The 22,138-nt window shown below is 39.0% G+C and overlaps 2 protein-coding genes across 2 annotated transcripts; both read left to right on the top strand.

Moving 5' to 3' along the window:
* The first annotated feature begins 1,755 nt into the window (after nucleotides 1-1,755).
* Nucleotides 1,756-21,397, top strand: LOC149043168 (uncharacterized). Its single transcript, XM_089213704.1, has 11 exons — nucleotides 1,756-2,374; nucleotides 5,416-5,643; nucleotides 6,051-6,169; nucleotides 6,498-6,570; nucleotides 11,537-11,598; nucleotides 11,935-12,082; nucleotides 12,564-12,785; nucleotides 15,868-16,093; nucleotides 20,212-20,306; nucleotides 20,573-20,794; nucleotides 21,269-21,397. The coding sequence occupies exons 1-11, from the start codon at nucleotides 1,756-1,758 to the stop codon at nucleotides 21,379-21,381; spliced, it is 2,127 nt and encodes a 708-aa protein (XP_089069830.1). The 3' UTR covers nucleotides 21,382-21,397.
* LOC149043169 (uncharacterized) lies at nucleotides 17,958-18,823 on the top strand. The gene is made up of 2 exons (XM_089211938.1): nucleotides 17,958-18,239; nucleotides 18,594-18,823. The coding sequence occupies exons 1-2, from the start codon at nucleotides 18,152-18,154 to the stop codon at nucleotides 18,821-18,823; spliced, it is 318 nt and encodes a 105-aa protein (XP_089068064.1). The 5' UTR covers nucleotides 17,958-18,151.
* Nucleotides 21,398-22,138: the final 741 nt, after the last annotated feature.

Here is a 22,138-nt window from a genome sequence, read left to right as displayed (position 1 = left end):
TTTAGTGTCAATCGAGGTTTTTGGACGGTACTTAGTTTAGAAAAATACTTGCGCATAGTGACTCAGCACACTTCCAAGAGGCAATTTCCGAATTACCTTTTGCCTCTTTTTTAAAATGAGGCCTTGTGCTCAACTATGCGGATGAAAATGAGTTTAGTTTGCATGTGAATGAAAACTTTTAATCATACGAAAGGATGAGCAACAGAGCTCGCTCTGAAAACGAGGCCAAAGGTAATTTAAAAATGGCCTTTTCATGGAACGTAATGAGCTTCTGCGAGAACATGTTTTCAAAGCTCCTGAAAATTTTTTTAAGTCAACCCTTTCCGGCAGCCGTCAACACTGGTCAAGGGGGCGTTACGAAACAGAGTAGGACAGAGAAGAGAAAAGTATAGACGGAAAAAGATTAAATACGATAAAAATATGACATTCAAATGATTCTGACAAACGAAGAGATAAGGATACAAATATAAAATTCAGTGTGGAGATCATTTAGATATTGCAGTGTGAACCACTTTTGATTTCTTCACATTCTTTAGGGCTCTGTTCAGAAGCTCCAAGCACGTGCTAGATCGACATGCGACAACAAAACAAGTAGTAAAAACGTTTTGAGGAAAATTTAGACAGGTTGAACGAAGAAAACAGTTTGAGATTTTTTTTTACACAAACCGAGTCAAAGTCACCAACCTGTCGGCCTTCATGGCGCAAAAAAAAAACAAAAAAACACGTGATCCGATCGGGTCTCTTTCCACGAGATGATGTTTGGCCAACAAGGTAAGGATAACTGGGTTAGCCATGTGAAACCTGAAAGTGCTACTAAGACGAAATTAATTATGTTATGTTATCATAAGGAAATAATGAGCTATGGTGCAAGGAAAAAGGTAAATCTTGTAAAATAGCTCTTGTCGCAAAGCACTAATATATTGTAGTCAAGTCATAGATAACACAAACAGTCACGTAAATTTACGAATTCATAGTAACTTGCGATGCCTTTTTTACCTGCGGATCCATGTGGAGGATTGATTTAATTCTTTGCATAATGTTACCAATCATTTTCGACCATATTTGAGCGTAATCCCAAACCGATTTAAAAAAGAACCAACAGAAAACAGGAAACAGTGAAACGCTAAAACTACGGTAATTTAACGTTTCATTTTAATAGCAAGGTCAACTTCTATTTTACTGATAGCCCATCCCCTCCCAAATTCTCTTCATATCCCTTTTGAACCATCTCCACTATGACCACTATGAGATAGAGGGGACTTGTTGCAGACAGGAGAGGTGGCTGTTTGACTGTCAGTCACTTAACAAATAGATTCTGTGTTGACGTATGTCTAATCAGTAAAAGATCACACATGTCACAGATAATGTCAAAATGTGGTAAGAACGAAAAAGTGGCACACGAGGTGGTATGAATGTGTCACAAGTATTCTTTAAAGAAGAACTACTCAAAACGCACGCATAATACAGCTAATCACATAAATTAATGATAGAAAAAGATAATGATAATGCTTTTAATCAAGATACAAACTCAAGAAGAGATTTAGATTATACTATTATAATGAGAAAGTTAATCTACCCTAATAATAGGAAATAAAGGGACTCTTCTCCTCCGTTCCACTATTTTCTCTTAACGTCAATCAAGGACAGGAGATATCTTACGTTTTCCCACTTATTTCTTTGTTGATTATGTACGCCTTTACTCTTGTTTCAGATCTAGTGGAGTATTTACCACATCAGCGGTGATTTTCTCTAAAGATGAAAGTCTCTGAAAATGATAAGATATGGTTCGTGGTTCTGGTAGCCAGCAACAAAATTGTAACTCCATTGTTGAGGGAGCTCGTATCTAAAGGAATTGCCAGACTGAATGTTTTTTTAAATGATCATTTACAAAATGTTTCAACACCATGCAATCTACAGACATTGAAATATTCAATATATCGCAAAGATCGTTACCTTAAAGGCTTGCGATTTGAAAACATAAACAACAACGATGAGAAAAAAAGGGAAGAGGACTACGACTACTCAATCAACAGCCTGGTAGATCTTGCCAAGTTACATCTTCCTAATTACCTCGCAAAGTTTGCGGCATTTGACAAGTCCTTGGAAATGACCGCTGTTCTACGCCTTTTGGGATACGAACTTTACCCCTTCAAAGTATTTGAGTCACCAAATCCTTTACTAGATATTAAGTCACTGGCCAATGATGTCAGGGAGTTAGTTAGAAACCCTGTGTCTCATTACAATGAGGATAACTTTACAGAAAATTTCTTGAACAAGAGCTTTGAGAAGCTCATGGCTTTGGTCAAGGCTGTTGTATTACCTGAAGACCAAGTGAATGATGTTCTGGATCAACTTCACGAATGGCAAAAAAACGGTACAGTTTCATCTGTTTTAATTTGAGGTTTCTTTTGTATCAAAAGCAATTCTCAGCGACCAGAAGAAAAGATCTCTACGTCAGAGATGATGAATAGAAGCGATCGTCAGCCTGTGGTTTTTTTCCAGCGCGAGCTGAGGCGGCCCAAGCTCCAGCTGTGAGATGACCATCTTGCGAAAGAAGAATCATGGAGAAACGATAAGAGTTTGTATGGGAATGTTAAAAACCCATTTTTTCTATATCTAGGTTTCCTACGTTACATAAGAGGAGGTCCTCTCTTATGTACCTAGTTGACCTAGAAATGGATAACTCGCTAAAACGTATTCTTTTCAACATAGTAAGCGGTCAGATAACAAGAAATGCGCTGTGAAAGTAAGGTGAAGTATTTTTATTGAGAAGTTTGACTGTATTTTTCATTCTTAAGAGCGGTCGTATATATTCCCATACAAACCCTTAAAATTTCGCCATGACTCTTATTTTTTTATTTCGCAAGATGATCATCTCACAGCTGGAGCTTGGGCCGCCTGTGGCGCGAGCAGAGGGAAAAGTTAAAGTGTCGCATTTGAAAAATTCAGTAACGGCTGGGATTGCTCTTTCTAGTCGAAAAAAATTTGTTTTTGTGGTGATATTTGATGACCAGTTCAGATCCTTTTTTCAGCAAGATGATATTAGATGCAGAGTTTCTCTGTTAAGCATAAATTGCAGCGGGATGGGCTTACTTTGCAAGCGTATTTGCGCTTTTAAATCTTTGCGCTTTTAATCTCTTTGTTCTCCTCCTTTGAGATGCATTGAACAAATTGTTGTCTGCGTAGAGTCGTGTTTCAACGTTTCGTTTCTGAGAATTGCTTTATTCTTTTTTCAGAGATCTTAATATTTTGGAGTTCTATAGTAATGAAGTTTGGATTGTTTCTAAAACTGTTAGTACAACCAGGTACACAGCAGTTAAAATGATGAGGCATCTTTCGTAATTTTGTTTACTTCGCTCGAGTCGCTGTTAGTTGAAAAGCTTCTGTCCAGCTCAACAATCCATGCATGCTTTGCGACCCGATTTCGGACTTAAATCGTTTTGTTACTGGCGAATTGCTTAGTTGTTTCCCACGCGCCGAATACAACAGTATGTTTTTGCCATATAATTGGTTAAGGGAAAGTCTAAATATATAGCAGAGCACTTAATGTGTGGTCCCTTGGGAAACAAGTTAGTTTTGTTTTCCCGAGGGTCCTGATGTTTCCCGAAGTCTCGGGAAGACAAACTATCTGTTTCTCTCATGACCATACATTAAGTATACAATACTAAAAAAAATAATGCGTGCGAGCTGTTTTCTTTGTTTTTAAGCATACTTTCTCTCCCGCAGAACATATCCCCAGGGATACGTTTTTCAAAACCTTATTCTACGAATTCTCTATTCTTTAAGCATATTTGAAACTCTGTGTCTCTATGTCATGTGTTTGCATGTCAAGGGTCGATTCCCCGTTAAATATGTCGCCAATTTGATCAAATGTGTAGATTCTTGGGCTAGACTGCAGTTTTCGTTTCTTTCCGAATCTCTAAGAGCGACTTTGTCACGGAGGAATAACAGGAGTCGCGCAGGCCCGAAAACTCTTATTAAATCTCGAAGGAACGGCAACAGACAGTGAATCCCACCATACTCCACGTTTATTCACGCCATCTCGCTGTCACCAGAGATGTTCACTCGACCGCGACAGGATACAAATGACTCACTTTTCGTTTTACGACCATGATGCAATGCAATCAGAGTGCACACACTGCCTCCCCCAGAGGTGTATTGAAAAGACAATATCGTGCGTCTGCTTTCGGTCTCTTAAAGAGTGTTTAGTGGTTTTTGTATATCGTTTTAAATTCCTTCTCTGTCATGCCTATGTTGGTGATCGTAACACCGGATGTTGTGGCCTTCTAAATAAGCTTAGCTCTCCTAAATAACATAATCTGTTAAGTATTTGCCATCGAGAGAGCAAAGATCTTTTTTCTTGCAATTGCATCTTTAGGGTGACCGTCGGCCTAGCCGCATTCATTTACGATTTGGCTCTTGATAATTTTTTGGGCTATGCTCGTAGTGCAGCTGAGGCTCACTACGGGGTTGTTCTTGTTGAAATCTTGAGGAGTTTGTGTGATTTGGGAGAAAAACGAGAGGAGCGATAGCATTCATGGAGCCTTCGTCCTTTTCTGATAACTGTACGGCCGGAAGGCCAAGTTCGTTGAGATCACCGACTCGCTCCACTAAGACGCGATTAAGCGATGAAATTACAAGAACACACGCACTATTAATTTGCGAAACAAAACACCTGGTAGATGACGCTCTTTCCAAAGTCGGTTGGCAAAATTGCGAGAACGTCTTTGTCAGCGGGAAGATCTTCTAGCAGCCCAGTCTGATCTGATTTCAGTGAATAAAATGTCGGTACTGCAATAAACATTCGAGCAGGTCATCAGCCAGTTGACAAGCGTTAACATGCATCGATACGCGTGATCGCTTGTTTGAATAATTCGCCAAAAAGGAGGGACTGTTCGTAGTTTATTTAAATTACGCTCCCTGCATTTTAAGCGGCCAAGCTGGCCTTAGGGTGGGCAATATCTACCTTCGAGCGGTAACCTGGCAGGCTGACGTTTGCAACCTCTCCAAATCTTGCTCCTTTGGACTCTCAATTTCCTACACTCCTCACCCCCGATCTTTAGCCATAGAGCCATTTACAACCCCTCCTTCAATAGGCCAGCTGGTAACCTTGACGTGGAACCCCTGCATTTTATTGGCCAGCGAAAAACCTAGCCAGTGTTTGCAACGTAAATTGAGCCCCCTCCACAAACTAATGCTTTTATCACTCAACCACCCTTCAGCCATGAAGACTTTGCTTAATGGCTGGGGAAGACAGGGCACAAGCCCAACTATCAATCCTGCAAAACATGATGACATGATGACACCATGATCAGTAAAACAAGCCCCTTCCGGCCTCAGACTAAACTTTTCTAGGGCCGTAAACATTTCTACTTCATGTTATCTTGTCTAACATTTTCATTCTATTGATTTAAGGCTGGAATCTGATCATAGGTGAAGATTTGAATGACCTCAAGAACACTTTGTTGCAAATTAAAGACGCAAAAGAAATGTTTCCTGAAGCCACAAAAAGACTTTTACCCATCATTCAGATCCTTTTGGAACTTTCCATGTCTTCCAAGGAGCCAGTTAGTTCGACGGTGAAACGAGAACAAGACCTACTAAAATTTATTGAACGAACTGAAAATTTTATAAAAAATGAAGGTAAGCCTAGAAAATAAGAAAAAAAATTGCTGTACATTAAAATGGCTAGAAAATGGTCCAACGTAAATATTTAGGAAGGAACGAAAACCACATGTGAAGCAAAGTTCTTAACGGAAAGTGAGTTTTTAATCGTCAATTTGGCCAGAACCACTCTCCGATAAGTTCATTTTTCCTTAGTGGACGCAGAACGCTGTCCTTTGACTTTTTTCCTTCTTTTTAAGAGGAAACCTAGGTAACCTAAGTAAATCATGCACCAGGAAAGATTTGTCACAACATTTACAAATCAGTTTCAATGGAGAACCTTCAGTAAGTATATATGTACCAGGTAATTGGAGAGATATTTTTTGAACTGATAAGATGCAGAGAGGAAATGCAGATTCATTAATCACGTGTCCCTTTTTTCTTAGCTAACGCGATCAGTGGTGCGAATGATCAACTCGGAAATCCAGAGGTCAGAACCTCAAATCCTTTCCCGAGGACCAGTGTTGTAGATGACCTCTCGGAAGAAGCATCCCATATGAATGAGGTAGTGATTTCTTTAATGTGCAGCAGCCTATTGATTTGTGTTAGCCAAGAAGTTTTAGACTTACTTTTTATACTAGTGATGCTTGCAGGTGGAAACAATTGGCCAGAAATCTAGAACAGAAAGAGCCTGACAGTAACTGCATAGTAATCCTAAGATAGACCATCGTTTTTATTTGTTTAAAAATGTGAAACTTATTATTCACGGGCTAAGCTCCTTAGTCCATAACTACTTGCTGTTTTGTTTTGTTTTGTTATATTTATCAGTTGTATCAAACTTGGCAACGAAACCAAAGATTGGGATGGTTAACGATTACCAATGTTTGTTTTAGGAAAGTGGTGATGAGACATCTGAAGGTCCTACCTCTAGAAGAGTATCAGAAAACACCATCAACTCTTTAGGAGGTAAGTGCTATAGATGAAGTCATTGTTTTATATCTGCATGCTCTCAATCATTAACGTCCAAGATCTGATGTTGTATTTATGTATTCACAAACATGCGCCAATTGAGAACTTCCTTAATTCTCTTTGCAGTTTTCTTTTGCTTTGCATTGTTACTTATAGCCGCAAGGACAAATTGATCAAAGACAAGGTTCTCCGTCAAAAATTAAGACTATTTGTTTTCTGTACCACGTATTCGCATTGCGGAGGCCTCAGAATGTTTAAATTTCAAGAAATGTTTCCAGCACAACTTTCGCTTAACTTTGAATGGCAATTATATTTTTGAGGACTTATGGCAACATGAGGTCTGCACTTAATCTATTAGCTAGTTTAGTCAAGTTGAGGTCAAGATCACTTGACAATAGCCTATTTCCTTTGCATTTTGAGAGGAAGAAAACGATCCAAGAGCCATAAAAACGAAGGTAAACAGAAATGTTTTGCATATTTGGAAGGTTTGCGTTAGGGTAAAATTTTCCGTATCTAAGAATCGGAATTTTATACATCGTTTGTAACTCGGAAAATGGCGGAGAGCATTTCCGAGTTGTTGTAGTGGCCAAAAATTCACTCCTTCCAACCACTCCCAGTAACCTTTTTGGTAAGTCCGCTATACGCCTTTTCGCATGTTAAGTTCCTGTGTGGAGCTCAATTGATAGCTAAGAATTGGTCAAAATTTTAACAGTCTGCAGCTGAGATCTGAGATAAGAAGATTTTCCTGATCGATAAAAAATGGGCCAAAATTAAGACTGCAGGCATAAGGTTTGCAAACATATTGTACATACGGGGCGCTCTGATAAATATTCTCAAAAATGATGATTACTATGCGGAATTCAGAGGAACCCCCTTAGTTGACATTGACTAGTTGATTGTTAATCACGTGATCACTCGATGTGGCTTTACTCGGTCGGAGTTGTTTTGGTGTGTATGTTTTCGCTGCGTTCATGGATCAAACTCTAAAATTCTAATTTAAACTCGGTGAGATTCACCTTAGTCAGTTGTTGTAAGTCGGAAAACGGAATAAATTCATTACATGGTCTTTCGAGCCGGATTTTAGAACAACAATGGCTGAAGTACTCAAGAAACAAAGGAAGATTCACGGAGGTCATCGAGCACATGTGAAGAAACTCCTCGCGCAAGTTGAAGATTCAATTGCCAGTTTCGAGCCGTCGTTACAGGATAAACTCTCGCAACAGAAGCTTATACTCAGGGAAAGGCTCGACACCTTGGAGAAACCTCGATAGCAAGATTTTGGATCTCGTAGATGATTAAAATGAAGAAGAATCCATCAAACATTAAGTTGCTGAAGCAAGCAAAATCACAGATGAAATCACGTGGGCCGGTTCGCATCGATTGGACTCTGAAATTTCTACAGATTTATTTGCCGATTACTTCAACCCTAAGCACTTCAACTGAAAACGTAAGCTTAAGTCCCCAATCTGAACTACTCTTAAATAAAGCAACTGCAATTTGGCACGTCGAAATTCGCGCTAAATTATCGAAATTAGAAATGAAAAGATTCAATGGTCGACAGACAGAGTGGCAAGCGTTCATCGATTGTTTTGACAGTGCTGTTCATTCAAACCCGAAACTTAGTAACATAGACAAAATGAACTATTTGAAGTCCCTCGTAGAAGGTCCAGCCGCAGCGCCAATTAAAGGGCTCCCTTTGACATCAGAAAACTACAACTCGGCGAGAGAGATCTTGGAGCAAAGGTATGGAAACAAACAACTAATCATCAGCTCTCATGTGGACAACTTATTCAAGTTGCTAGTGGTCGGTTCTTTCAATGATTTTAGGGGGATCAGACAATTATATGACAAAACAGAAATCCATATCAGAGGCTAGCAAGCTTTGGGTGCAGAGGCTCAACAGTATGGTAGCTTACTCGTTCTGGTTCTCCTCAGTAAAGTTCCCCAAGAGCTAAGATTGATAATCAGCAGGGAGTTTGACACAGGATATTGGAGCCTTGATGAATTACTGAAAGTATCCAAAACAGAACTTGAAGCCCGGGAAAGATGTAACTCAATGACAACAACTCCTTCTTCAAGAAAGAAACACCCTCCAAAGCCCCCTCAACCAATGATACTCCAGCATCAGACAACTCCGTAGCAGGTGTAACTAAGCCACCAACTCAAGGAGGTGGACAACCAAGTGCAGCCATTAGCATGTATGTTGACAGCAAGACATCTATTTTGTTGCAAACCTGCATCGCCTTAGCGTCAAATCCTACCTCAGTACAGCCCCAAGAGAAACATCGTGTAAGAATCATCCTGAATAGTGGAATTCAGAAGACGTACATCACTCAGAAACTTCAGGAGACTCTAAGCCTGAAACAAGTGGCAAGGGAGAGATTGTGTATCAGGAAATTTGGATCAGAATATAACAACCTTAAGACTGTTGACGTTGTGAAATTGTGCCTGAAGAATGTTGATAATTACGTCACTATAACCGTTACAGCCCATCGTTTGAAGGACGTTGCTTTGTCTGAATGTACTTCAGAAGAGAATCTTGTCGTAGACATTCTCATTGGAGCAAATCAGTAGTGAAACATTGCAAATGGAGAGGTCAGAAGAGGAGAGAGTTGGCCTTTTGCAGTGAACACAGGATTTGGATGGACATTATCTGGTCCCGTCGAAAATGCACCTCGCTCAGATACTCACTCAGTCAATTTGGCAGCAACACACGTACTTCGGACTGGCGCTCGCAGAGATGAGATAGATGTGCATTAGATGGAGCTTAAAAAGAGACTCCACAACCTCTGGGAATTGGAATCAATTGGAATTAAGCAGGAAGAAAGCTCTGTTTTAGAATTATTCAAAGAGACAATCACTTTAAGGAATCAGAGATATAAAGTAAGCCTTCCATGGGAGGAAGCTCATGACCCACTACCTGACAATCACAGTCTCAGACAAAGAAGATTGCAGTCCTTCTTGAAGAGACTCAGCCAGAAGCCAGAGCAACTCGAGGAGTATGATCGTGTGATAAAGGATCAGCTTGACAAGGGAATCATCGAAAGAGTTGACCAATCCGAGAAAACTCAGCCTTGTCATCTGATACATCACCTTCCCCATCACTGCGTCGTGAGAGAAGACAAGTCAACAACCAAGCTTCACATTGTGAATAATGCACTAGCAAGAAAAAATTGGCCACCATCAATTGATTGCCTCCATACTCGACCACCCTTAACTCCTGACATCCTAGAAATTCTCATAAGATTCAGCGTCCAGCCAATTGCAATAGTTGCCGACATAGAGAAAGCCTTCCTCATGAAAGTTAGTTGGTTAAGGAATGGATCTCAAATCAGGAAGAAGCAGGAGAAATGGAAGATGTATCTGAAATGATTCAGCCACCAGAGTGAGTGAAGGAAATGAAATTGCAAGCAGTACGAGATTTAAAAGAATCAGCCACACTCCTTACGACAAAGACATCTGAAGTAGGCACAGCACATGTCATAGACTGTGAGGACTACAGTGACTTCTCTAAACTGTGTAGAATAACTGCCTATGCCATACGCTTTGTTAGTCCTGTCGGTTCTGAATGTCTTAACAGTGAAGAAATGTTGTTCAGTGAATCGTTGTGGATACTGGAGTCTTAGAAGTCTTTGCTGCTGAATCGAAACTTCAAACAACAGTGTGCTCAGTTAGGAGTAATCAGGGACATGAATAGAATCTTCAGGTGCAAGGGAAGACTCTAAAACTCGTCTCTACCGGAATCAGCTAAATTTCCCACATGGTTGCCATGTGATCGCCGTGTCACAAGGCTCATAACCAGAGACTGTCATCACAGTCTCTGGTTACAATGGAGTAAGAGAAATACTGACAAAATTGAGATCTCGTTTCTGGATCACCAAGGCACGGCAAGTCACCAAAAAACAGATCTACAACTGCGTAGTGTGTAGAAGACATGAAGGAAGGTCATACCAGGTTGAGCCATCATCATATATGTCTGAATTCCGATTCAAAGAAGGATACCCCTTTGTAAGCATAAGAGTAGACTTTGCCGGACCGTTATTCGTAAAAACTGTGTTTGGAAAAGAAATTCAAGTCAGTAAAGAGTACATTTGTTTATTCACCTGTGGAAGTACAAGAATCATACAGGAGTTCATTTGTTGTCCTCGAAGATTTGTGGCCCGCAGAGGAATTCCAGAACTTATCATATTTGAAAACGCGAAGACATTCAAGGCAGCAGCTACGTAACTAACAAGGATCTTCAATGACCGTGACGTCATGTCTTTGCTTTCGAAAGGAAAATCCAGTGGAAGGTTAATATTAAAAAGCCCAATGGTAGTGGGGATTTTTTGAAGGGATGATCAAGAGTACCAAACGTTGTTAATCACGTGTTCACGTGATGTGATTTTACTCGGTCAAAGTTGTTTTGGTGTGCATGTTTTCGTTGCGTTCATGGATCAAACTCTGAAATTGTAGTTTAAACTCAGTCGGATTTACTTTCGCCAGTTGTTGTAAGTCGGAAAACAGAATAAATTCATTACAACTACTTTATACAGAAATTGGCGACGTTCTTGGCGAAACGAGAAAAACGAATGCTTTGGAATGGTGAAGTTTTGAAAATTGAAAGAGGAAAGAAAACAAAGGCAAAATGTGATTGAAGACTGATGTGACCGTAAAAATCTGGCATATTTCAGGATCGAAGGGGAATGTGAGAAAAGCTGAATGAGTGAGCGACAACGGAAATTGTTTAATTGTGGTTCTATCGCTTTTGTAATGCTCAGTTCAGTTAGTGTCTGGGTCTCCAAAGTCTTTGGTCACAACATTATCACAAAAAGAACAGGATTTTATGGTTTTCATGTTTCTCAACGGAAGAATTTATTTTTTGAAGACTTAATTAGTCTTTTTGATTGACATACCTTCATTTGATTAATTTACTTGTCTGTTGACTTGTATCCTTTCTTCTTATGGCTATCACAATTAACAGAGGATTTGCCTGAAAATCAACTCCATTTGGTAGGCATCAATCCAGACATCGTTCTTTTGAAGGTATTATATCAAGTTTGCTGTTATCATTTAGCAGATTCAATGCGAGCCAAAAGAGTTGGCTTTTTCAATGGTTATACTTACAATTAAAACCCAAGTTTTAGCTAAGGTATGGGACTAACTGAGAAGCAGTTGGATTAAAGTGAAGAGGAGAAAGGAGAGGAAGGAGGAAACAGATTGCTGATACTGTTCATTTGGTGTTCCGACTTGCGATAAACAAATGAATAACTTAGAGAATTACTACTTATTTTATTTAGAACAATGCCACTTTTGAATTGACTATGACTTATTTTTTGCCTTCAAAAAGGTTTATTGCCTTTTTTTTATTTATTTATTTAGCATCAGAAAAGAGTGCCATTTACAATTGAATTTACGGGAGAGCTTCCAGAAGGGATGGAATCCGGAGTTGCGGATTTTGAAAATTTAAGAGAGGGAGTAAGCTTAAGGAGGATAGATGACAAGACCCTGTTTGGACGACCTCTTCCACGTAAGTATATCTTCTTTATCATAACATTTAATTTGTAGTTTGATGTAACGGGGCAGATAGGTCAAGAATTGAAATACCTCGCTCAGGGATACCATGAACATTCCTTTACCTTAACGCAACAGTTGTTCTTATCTATAAAGCGGTCTACTTTTAAGTCGTGAAGTGATCGAAAATATGCTTTGCTAGGTTTGATATATAAAAAAATGGAAGCCTACATTTATCCCAGTTGGAGCCCACTACCAAAATTGTTTCTGCTCTTACTACTGTATGATAATAAATTCAAATTTTTTTAACCGGTTTAAATCTTCCATCTATAAAACGAGTTTCACTCACTTCCAATCTTTGTACTCTCTAAACTATACATTTTGTGGCCAAAAGGGCGATATAAATTTTCTAAATTCACCCCATAGATTACTAACCCTGTACGTTATTGAAAAATATGTAGCTATGATTTGAGCGTTTTAATCCGTAAATGTTGCAGACTCATCAACAAAAGGTGCCTTTAAAGTAACAGTCTTCTCGCAAAATCGAGAAAGATGTCTGGGGGAGACAAAAGTTGTGTACATAGATTTGATAGAGAAGGCGTTGAGACAAGCAATCAATAACCCAAGAACGATGCTGAAATTCATTCTGGCTGCCATTCCATGCCTGCATGAATATTCTGAAGGAGGTACTTCCGAGGCAGAAAATCATACCAATGATGGTAGGTATTTTTCAATTTATCCTCTCAATTTGTGTTTCTTTCTTTTTTTTCCCATTATTTCTTAATCCTTTAACCCTTATGTCCGATCAATCCAGTAAACAAAGCAAAAGGTTGAAAGCTAGAAAAACGGATTTCAAACCTTATTTAAGATAAGAAGATTGTTGTTGAACAGTATTTTGGGAACATTTTTCACCATAGCTTAAACTGGAGGAAAAAAAGAAGTGATTGATGATAACAGAGCGAAAAAAATCTAACAAAAAATGCCTAAACACGGACACAAGAAGATCTCTCCCATAATTTGTCTCTGTTCTTTGAAAATCATAGATAAAGGTTTTTTTCATTTTCCAAACGATTGTAGGGTCTTCTGGTCGGGAAAAACCTTCATTGTCAGTTCAGCTCCTAATAAGGTTCATTTACACAGCAGCTAAAGTAAACGCTGTTTGGTTTATTCGACTTATATTTGACCTACCCGCAGGAAGAATAGCATTTGATTCGTACAAAGAAAGACCACTTTTACCAGAAAATGTCGCGAGAGAACGTGACCACAATGAAGTGGCCGATTACTTGGAAGATATAAGCAAAAGGTAAGACAAGCTGAAAATGCAGTAAACAAAGGCCTTTATAAAGAGGCTAACACGTTTGCTTATGTAGATTCAAGCCCTGAGGTTAACCGAATTAAGTTTGTATATTCTGGCTCAGAAAAATGCTTCGCTATTAGTAATGTAAGAGAAATGAGTGGAGTCCAATTCGGCTTGTAATCATACAAGTAATTACCAAATCGGTCGGCCGCGATGCGGGACTCCGATTTCAGTCCCTATTACGAGTATGATTGCAGACAGAACTGGACGGCATAGAGTTCTGTTACCAATAAATCGAAGCTATGACAAAATTTGAGAAATGAACCAGTCATCAATTATACGTTTTCATGAAAAACGACAATTAAATCGGCGAAAAGCGAGGCAGCAGTGCACGCACATGCCGGGTACCATTCGATTACACACGCATGACGCGTACTTTGTCTTGTTATTAGTGTGATTTAGCAAGAGGATGGGAACGTCACTTCAGAACAGGAAAGCGTGCGGATAGTTAGGACACGACTCTATTTGGACTTCTGGGTCCCTTGATGCTTTTTCCAAAAGTCCGTTCAAAATGCATTGCAACTCTAAGAAGGTGGAGCTCAAAAGAGATATACTGTCATGAATAAGGAGAATTATCCCGGAAACAAGGGAATAAAACGACGACAATTTCCAAATTATACTTTGTAAAATTGTGAAGAAAAACGAGTAGTGCTGAATGCTAGTGGCTCGAAACGAAATAACAAGGACACAAATTGCAGAAAATATTATTCAGTGGGCTCTAAAATTTGAAAGATGAATCAACAGAAACAAGAATTAACTGGAATGAAATACATTTTAATAAGTTTAATCGTACAAAAGGATTCATGTTAACATCTTGCATGCCGTATCTATAATTATCCTCCGTTTTCCCTTGTTGTGTTAAAGGAGATAACTTCGTTTTCCTTAAAGTGGTATGTGAAACCGAGAATTTAAAGGTGATGACAATCTTTAAAGAGCCGAGGTTAGGATATTCAAGAAAACATATAACTTTGACGTCTAGTAACAACGACTGGTACGTCACCTATGAAACACAACTGGGCGACGTTCTCGACCCAGTTTTTTACCAGTGTTTTCGCTGCGCTCGCTGTTGTCAACAAACGAACCCATCCTCTTACTAAATTACTCCCCTCAAACCAGGATGTAGCTAACTCACATTCGCTTTGAGCATGCACCATTTGTAATTTGCACTCGTGTTCCAAATTTGTTGAGAACTGCAATACTTTCTACTAGCCAATCCGAACTAAGAAATTTCCCCTGCATATTATCATGCATTTTCTACTAAGGATATTGTTATGCTAAAGTGCCTAGAGCTCCTGTAGCAACTGAGTTCTTCTAGATTACTGTGTTTTAAATGTTAAATGGCAGATACTCTGAAAGTGAGAGAACAGATGAGGAGAAGTTCAACGTCATCAACTGGCAGGAAATCGTTACAGCCATTGAGGCAACGCAAGAAAATCCGAGTAAGTAAATATCCGCACATCATCTTTACATGTTATGGTAATAAATACGTAGCATCGGACATGAGAGTTTGCAACAAAAGGCTCACTGCTATCTTAAAAGATTACCCGAAAATCAGTTTTGAATGTCAATTATGACATGCATTTTTCCACTGAAATGATGAGGAACATTAGGCAAGAGCACAGTTCCTTAACTGCCAGCAGATGAAGTGGTTGGGTGGAGGGGGCCTTGCTCTCTTACTACACTTTCTTCGTCCCTCAACACAAACGAATAGGTAGCTCAGGTTTTTTTCAGTCATTGTACTCTCTAAACTATACATTTTGTGGCCGAAAGGGCGATGTAAGTTTTCCAAGTTCACCTCACAGATTACTTACCTTGTATGTTATTAAAAAATAAGTTGTTTTAATCCGTAAATGTTGCAGACTCGTCAACAGAAGGTGTTTTTAAAGAAACAGTCTCCTCGCATAATCGAGAAAAGTGTTTGGAGGAGACAAAAGTTGTGTACACAGATTTGATAGACGAGACATTGAAACAAGCAGTCACTTCCCCAAATACGATGCTGAAATTCCTTCAGGCTGCCGTTCCATGCCTGAATGTACATTCTGATGGAGGTACTTCCGAGGCAGAAAATCATACTAATAATGGTAGGTATTTTTCAATTTATCCTCTCAATTCGTGTTTCTTCCTTTTTTTTCTCATTATTTCTTAATCCTTTAACCCTTATGTCCGATCAATCCAGTAAACAAAGCAAAAGGTTGAAAGCTAGAAAAACAGATTTCAAACCTAATTTGAGATAAGAAGATTGTTGTTGAGCAGTATTTAGGGAACAATTTTCACTATAGCTTAAACTGGAGGAAAAAAAGTAGTGATTGATGATAATAGAGCGAAAATAACCTAACAAAAAATGCCTAAACATGGACACAATAAGATCTCTGCCATAGTTTGTCTCTGTTCTTTGAAAATCATAGATAAAGGTTTTTTTTTCTTCATTTTCCTAACGATTGTAGGGCCTTCTAGTTGGGAAAAACCTTCATTGTCAGTTCAGCTCCTAATAAGGTTCATATACGCAGCAGCCAAAATAAACGCTGTTTGGTTTATTCGACTTATCTTTGATCTACCCGCTGGAAGAATAGCATTTGATTCGTACAAAGGAAAACCACTTTTACCAGAAAATGTCGCGAGAGAACGTGACCACAATGAAGTGGCCGATTACTTGGAAGATATAAGCAAAAGGTAAGACAAGCTGAAAGTGCAGTAACCAAAGACCTGACAAAAGAGGCTAACAGGTTTGCTTATGTAGACTCAAGCCATGAGCTTAACCGATTTAAGTTTGTATATTCTGACTCAGAAAAATGCTTCGCTATTAGTAATGTAAGAGAAATGAGTGGAGTCCAATTCGGTTTGTAATCATAAAAGTAATTACCAAATCGGTCGGCTGCGATGCGGGACTCCGATTTCAGTCGCTATTACGAGTATGATTGCAGACAGAACTGGACGGCATAGAGTTCTGTTACCAATAAATCGAAGCTATGAAAAGATTTGAGAAATGAACCAGTCATCATTTATACATTTTCATGGAAAACGACAATTAACTCGGCGAAAAGCGAGGCAGCAGTGCACGCACATGCCGGGTACCATTCGATTACACACGCATGACGTGTACTTTGTCTTATTATAAGGGTGATTTAGCAAGAGGATGGGAATGTCATTTAAGAACGAGAGAGCGCGCGGATAGTTAGGACACGACTCTATTTGGACTTCTGGGTTCCTTCATGCTTTTTCCAAAAGTCCGTTCAAAATGCATTGCAACTCTAAGAAGGTGGAGCTCAAAAGAGATATACTGTCATGAATAAGGAGAATTATCCCGGAAACAAGGGAATAAAACGACGACAATTTCCAAATTATACTTTGTAAAATTGTGAAGAAAAACGAGTAGTGCTGAATGCTAGTGGCTCGAAACGAAATAACAAGGACACAAATTGCAGAAAATATTATTCAGTGGGCTCTAAAATTTGAAAGATGAATCAACAGAAACAAGAATTAACTGGAATGAAATACATTTTAAGAAGTTTAATCGTACGAAAGGATTCATGTTAACATCTTGCATGCCGTATCTATAATTATCCTCTGTTTTCGCTTGTTGTATCAAAGGAGATAACTTCGTTGTCCTTAAGGTGATATGTGAAACCAAAAATTTAAAGATGATGAAAATCTTTAAAGAACCGAGGCTAGGATATTAGAGAAAACATATAACTTTGACGTCTAGTTACAACGACTGGTACGTCACCTATGAAACACAACTGGGCGACGTTCTCGACCCAGTTTTTTACCAGTGTTTTCGCTGCGCGCGCCGTTGTCAACAAACGAACCCACCCTTTTACTAAATTACTCCCCTCAAACCAGGCTGTAGCTAACTCACATTCGCTTTGAGCATGCACCATTTGTAATTTGCACTCGTGTTCCAAATTTGTTGAGAACTGCAATACTTTCTACTAGCCAATCCGAACTAAGAAATTTTTCCTGCATACTACCATGCATTTTTTACTAAGGATATTGTTATGCTGCAGTGCCTAGAGCTCCTGTAGCAACTGAGTTCTTCTAGATTACTGTGTTTTAAATGTTAAATGGCAGATACTCTGAAAGTAAGAGAACAGATGAGAAGTTCAGCGCCATCAATTGGCAGGAAATCGTTACAGCCAGTGAGGCAACGCAAGAAAATCCGAGTAAGTAAATATCCGCACATCATCTTTACATGTTATGGTAATAAATACGTAGCATCAGACATGAGAGTTTGCAACAAAAGGCTCACTGCTATCTTAAAAGATTACCCGAAAATCAGTTTTGAATGTCAATTATAACATGCATTTTTCCACTGAAATGATGAGGAACATTAGGCAAGAGCACAGTTCCTTAACTGCCAGCAGATGAAGTGGTTGGGTGGAGGGGGCCTTGCTCTCTTACTACACTTTCTTCGTCCCTCAACACAAACGAATAGGTAGCTCAGTTATTTTTCAGTCATTGTACTCTCTAAACTATACATTTTGTGGCCGAAAGGGCGATGTAAGTTTTCCAAGTTCACCTCACAGATTACTTACCTTGTATGTTATTAAAAAATAGGTTGCTATGATTTGAGCATTTTAATCCGTAAATGTTGCAGACTCGTCAACAGAAGGTGTTTTTAAAGAAACAGTCTCCTCGCATAATCGAGAAAAGTGTTTGGAGGAGACAAAAGTTGTGTACACAGATCTGATAGACGAGACATTGAAACAAGCAGTCACTTCCCCAAAAACGATGCTGAAATTCCTTCAGGCTGCCATTCCATGCCTGAATGTACATTCTGATGGAGGTACTTCCGAGGCAGAAAATCATACCAATGATGGTAGGTATTTTTCAATTTATCCTCTCAATTTGTGTTTCTTTCTTTTTTTCCCATTATTTCTTAATCCTTTAACCCTTATGTCCGATCAATCCAGTAAACAAAGCAAAAGGTTGAAAGCTAGAAAAACAGATTTCAAACCTTATTTAAGATGAGAAGATTGTTGTTGAACAGTATTTTGGAACCATTTTTCACTATAGCTTTAAATGAAGGAAAAAAGAAGTGATTGATGATAATAGAGCGAAAATAATCTAACAAAAAATGCCTAAACACGGACACAATAAGATCTTTCCCATTATTTGTCTCTGTTCTTTGAAAATCATAGATAAAGGTTTTTTTTTTTCCTTACGATTGTAGGGTCTTCTAGTTGGGAAAAACCTTCATTGTCAGTTCAGCTCCTAATAAGGTTCATCTACGCAGCAGCCAAAATAAACGCTGTTTGGTTTATTCGACTTATCTTTGATCTACCCGCTGGAAGAATAGCATTTGATTCGTACAAAGGAAAACCACTTTTACCAGAAAATGTCGCGAGAGAACGTGACCACAATGAAGTCGCCGATTACTTGGAAGATATGAGCAAAAGGTAAGACAAGCTGAAAGTGCAGTAAACAAAGGCCTAAAAAAAGAGGCTAACAGGTTTGCTTATGTAGACTCAAGCCATGAGGTTAACCGAATTAAGTTTGTATATTCTGGCTCAGAAAAATGCTTCGGTATTAGTAATGTAAGAGAACTGAGTGGAGTCCAATTCGGCTTGTAATCATACAAACAATTACCAAATCGGTCGGCCGCGATGCGGGACTCCGATTTCAGTCCCTATTACGAGTATGATTGCAGACAGAACTGGACGGCATAGAGTTCTGTTACCAATAAATCGAAGCTATGACAAAATTTGAGAAATGAACCAGTCATCAATTATACGTTTTCATGAAAAACGACAATTAACTCGGCGAAAAGCGAGGCAGCAGTGCACGCACATGACGGGTAACATTCGATTTCACACGCATGACGCGTACTTTGTCTTGTTACTAGAGTGATTTAGCAAGAGGATGGGAACGTCACTTCAGAACAGGAGAGCGTGCGGATAGTTAGGACACGACTCTATTTGGACTTCTGGGTCCCTTGATGCTTTTTCCAAAAGTCCGTTCAAAATGCATTGCAACTCTAAGAAGGTGGAGCTCAAAAGAGATATACTGTCATGAATAAGGAGAATTATCCCGGAAACAAGGGAATAAAACGACGACGAAATTATACTTTGTAAAATTGTGAAGAAAAACGAGTAGTGCTGAATGCTAGTGGCTCGAAACGAAATGACAAGGACACAAATTGCAGAAAAAATTATTCAACGGGCTCTGAAATTTGAAAGATAGATCAATAGAAACCAAACTTAACTGAAATGAAATACATTTTAAGAAGTTTAAGCGTACAAAAGGATTCATGTTAACATCTTGCATGCCGTATCTATAATTATCCTCTGTTTTCGCTTGTTGTGTCAAAGGAGATAACTTCGTTGTCCTTAAAGTGGTATGTGAAACCAAAAATTTTAAAGTGATGACAATCTTTAAAGAGCCGAGGTTAGGATATTAGAGAAAACATATAACTTTGACGTCTATTAACAACGACTGGTACGTCACCTATGAAACACAACTGGGCGACGTTCTCGACCCAGTTTTTTACCAGTGTTTTCGCTGCGCGCGCTGTTGTCAACAAACGAACCCATCCTCTTACTAAATTACCCCCCTCAAACCAGGCTGTAGCTAACTCACATTCGCTTTGAGCATGCACCATTTGTAATTTGCACTCGTGTTCCAAATTTGTTGAGAACTGCAATACTTTCTACTAACCAATCCGAACTAAGAAATTTGCCCTGCATATTACCATGCATTTTCTACTAAGGATATTGTTATGCTGCAGTGCCTAGAGCTCCTGTAAGAAGTGAGTTCTTCTAGATTACGGCGTTTTAAATGTTAAATGGCAGATACTCTGAAAGTGAGAGAACAGATGAGGAGAAGTTCAACGTCATCAATTGGCAGGAAATTGTTACAGCCAGTGAGGCAACGCAAGAAAATCCGAGTAAGTAAATATCCGCACATCATCTTTACATGTTATGGTAATAAATACGTAGCATCGGACATGAGAGTTTGCAACAAAAGGCTCACTGCTATCTTCAAAGATTACCCGAATATCAGTTTTGAATGTCAATTATGAGATGCATTTTTCCACTGAAATGATGAGGAACATTAGGCAAGAGCATTCCTTAACTACCAGCAGATGAAGTGGTTGGGTGGAGGGGGTGGAGGTTGCTATGATTTGAGCGTTTTAATCCGCAAATGTTGCAGACTCATCAACAAAAGGTGCCTTTAAAGTAACAGTCTTCTCGCAAAATCGAGAAAGATGTCTGGGGGAGACAGAAGTTGTGTACATAGATTTGATAGAGGAGGCCTTGAAACAAGGAATCAGTAACCCAAGAACGATGCTGAAATTCATTCTGGCTGCCATTCCATGCCTGAATGTACATACTGAAGGAGGTACTTCCGAGGCAGAAAATCATACCAATGATGGTAGGTATTTTTCAATTTATCCTCTCAATTTGTGTTTCTTTCTTTTTTTTTCCATTATTTCTTAATCCTTTAACCCTTATGTCCGATCAATCCAGTAAACAAAGCAAAAGGTTGAAAGCTAGAAAAACAGATTTCAAACCTCATTTAAGATAAGAAGATTGTTGTTGAACAGTATTTTGGGAACATTTTTCACTATAGCTTAAACTGGAGGAAAAAAGAAGTGATTAATGATAATAGAGCCGAAATAATCTAACAAAAAATGCCTAAAGACGGACACAGTAAGATCTCTCCCATAATTTGTCTCTGTTCTTTGAAAATCATAGTTAAAGGTTTTTTTCATTTTCCTAACGATTGTTGGGTCTTCTGGTCGGGAAAAACCTTCATTGTCAGTTCAGCTCCTAATAAGGTTCATTTACACAGCAGCTAAAGTAAACGCTATTTGGTTTATTCGACTTATCTTTGACTTACCCGCAGGAAGAATAGCATTTGACTCGTACAAAGGAAGACCACTTTTACCAGAAAATGTCGCGAGAGAACGTGACCACAGTGAAGTCGCCTATTACTTGGTAGATGTGAGCAAAAGGTAAGACAAGCTGAAAATGCAGTAAACAAAGGCCTAAAAAAAGAGGCTAACAGGTTTGCTTATGTAGACTCAAGCCATGAGGTTAATTAAGAATTAAGTTTGTATATTCTGGCTCAGAAAAATGCTTCGCTATTAGTAATGTAAGAGAAATGAGTGGAGTCCAATTCGGTTTGTAATCCTACAAGTAATTAACAAAATCGGTTGGCCGCGATGCAGGACTCCGATTTCAGTCCTTATTACAATTATGATTGCAGACAGAACTAGACGGCATAGAGTTCTGTTACCAATAAATCGAAGCTATGACAAAATTTGAGAAATGAACCAGTCATCGATTATACGTTTTCACGAAAAAAGCAAAGTTAACTCGGCGAAAAGCGAGGCAGCAGTGCACGCACATGACGGGTAACATTCGATTACACACGCATGACGCGTACTTTTTCCTATTCTTAGAGTAATTTGGTAAGAGGATGGTAACGTCATTTCAGAACGGGAGAGCGCGCGGATAGTTAGGATACGACTCTAATTGGACTTCTGGGTCCCTTCATGCTTTTTCCAAAAGTCCGTTCAAAATGCATTGCAACTCTAAGAAGGTGGAGCTCAAAAGAGATATACTGTCATGAATAAGGAGAATTATCCCGGAAACAAGGGAATAAAACGACGACAATTTCCAAATTATACTTTGTAAAATTGTGAAGAAAAACGAGTAGTGCTGAATGCTAGTGGCTCGAAACGAAATAACAAGGACACAAATTGCAGCAAAA

The sequence above is a fragment of the Pocillopora damicornis genome, chromosome 7, assembly GCF_964200805.1.
Source record: "Pocillopora damicornis chromosome 7, jaPocDami1.2, whole genome shotgun sequence".
NCBI classification, from domain to species: domain Eukaryota; kingdom Metazoa; phylum Cnidaria; class Anthozoa; order Scleractinia; family Pocilloporidae; genus Pocillopora; species Pocillopora damicornis.
This window is presented reverse-complemented; position numbering and strand designations above follow the sequence as displayed.

What these genes read in the sequence shown, in the direction of transcription:
- LOC149043168 (XM_089213704.1), top strand. Translation starts at nt 1,756, where the DNA reads ATGAAAGTCTCTGAAAATGATAAGATATGGTTCGTGGTTCTGGTAGCC. An exon ending in AAGCATCCCATATGAATGAG is followed by an intron (nt 6,170 to 6,497) that starts GTAGTGATTTCT and finishes TGTTTGTTTTAG; the next exon opens with GAAAGTGGTGATGAGACATC. An exon ending in CAGACATCGTTCTTTTGAAG is followed by an intron (nt 11,599 to 11,934) that starts GTATTATATCAA and finishes TTATTTATTTAG; the next exon opens with CATCAGAAAAGAGTGCCATT.
- LOC149043169 (XM_089211938.1), top strand. Translation starts at nt 18,152, where the DNA reads ATGCTGAAATTCCTTCAGGCTGCCATTCCATGCCTGAATGTACATTCT. An exon ending in AGAAAATCATACCAATGATG is followed by an intron (nt 18,240 to 18,593) that starts GTAGGTATTTTT and finishes TTACGATTGTAG; the next exon opens with GGTCTTCTAGTTGGGAAAAA.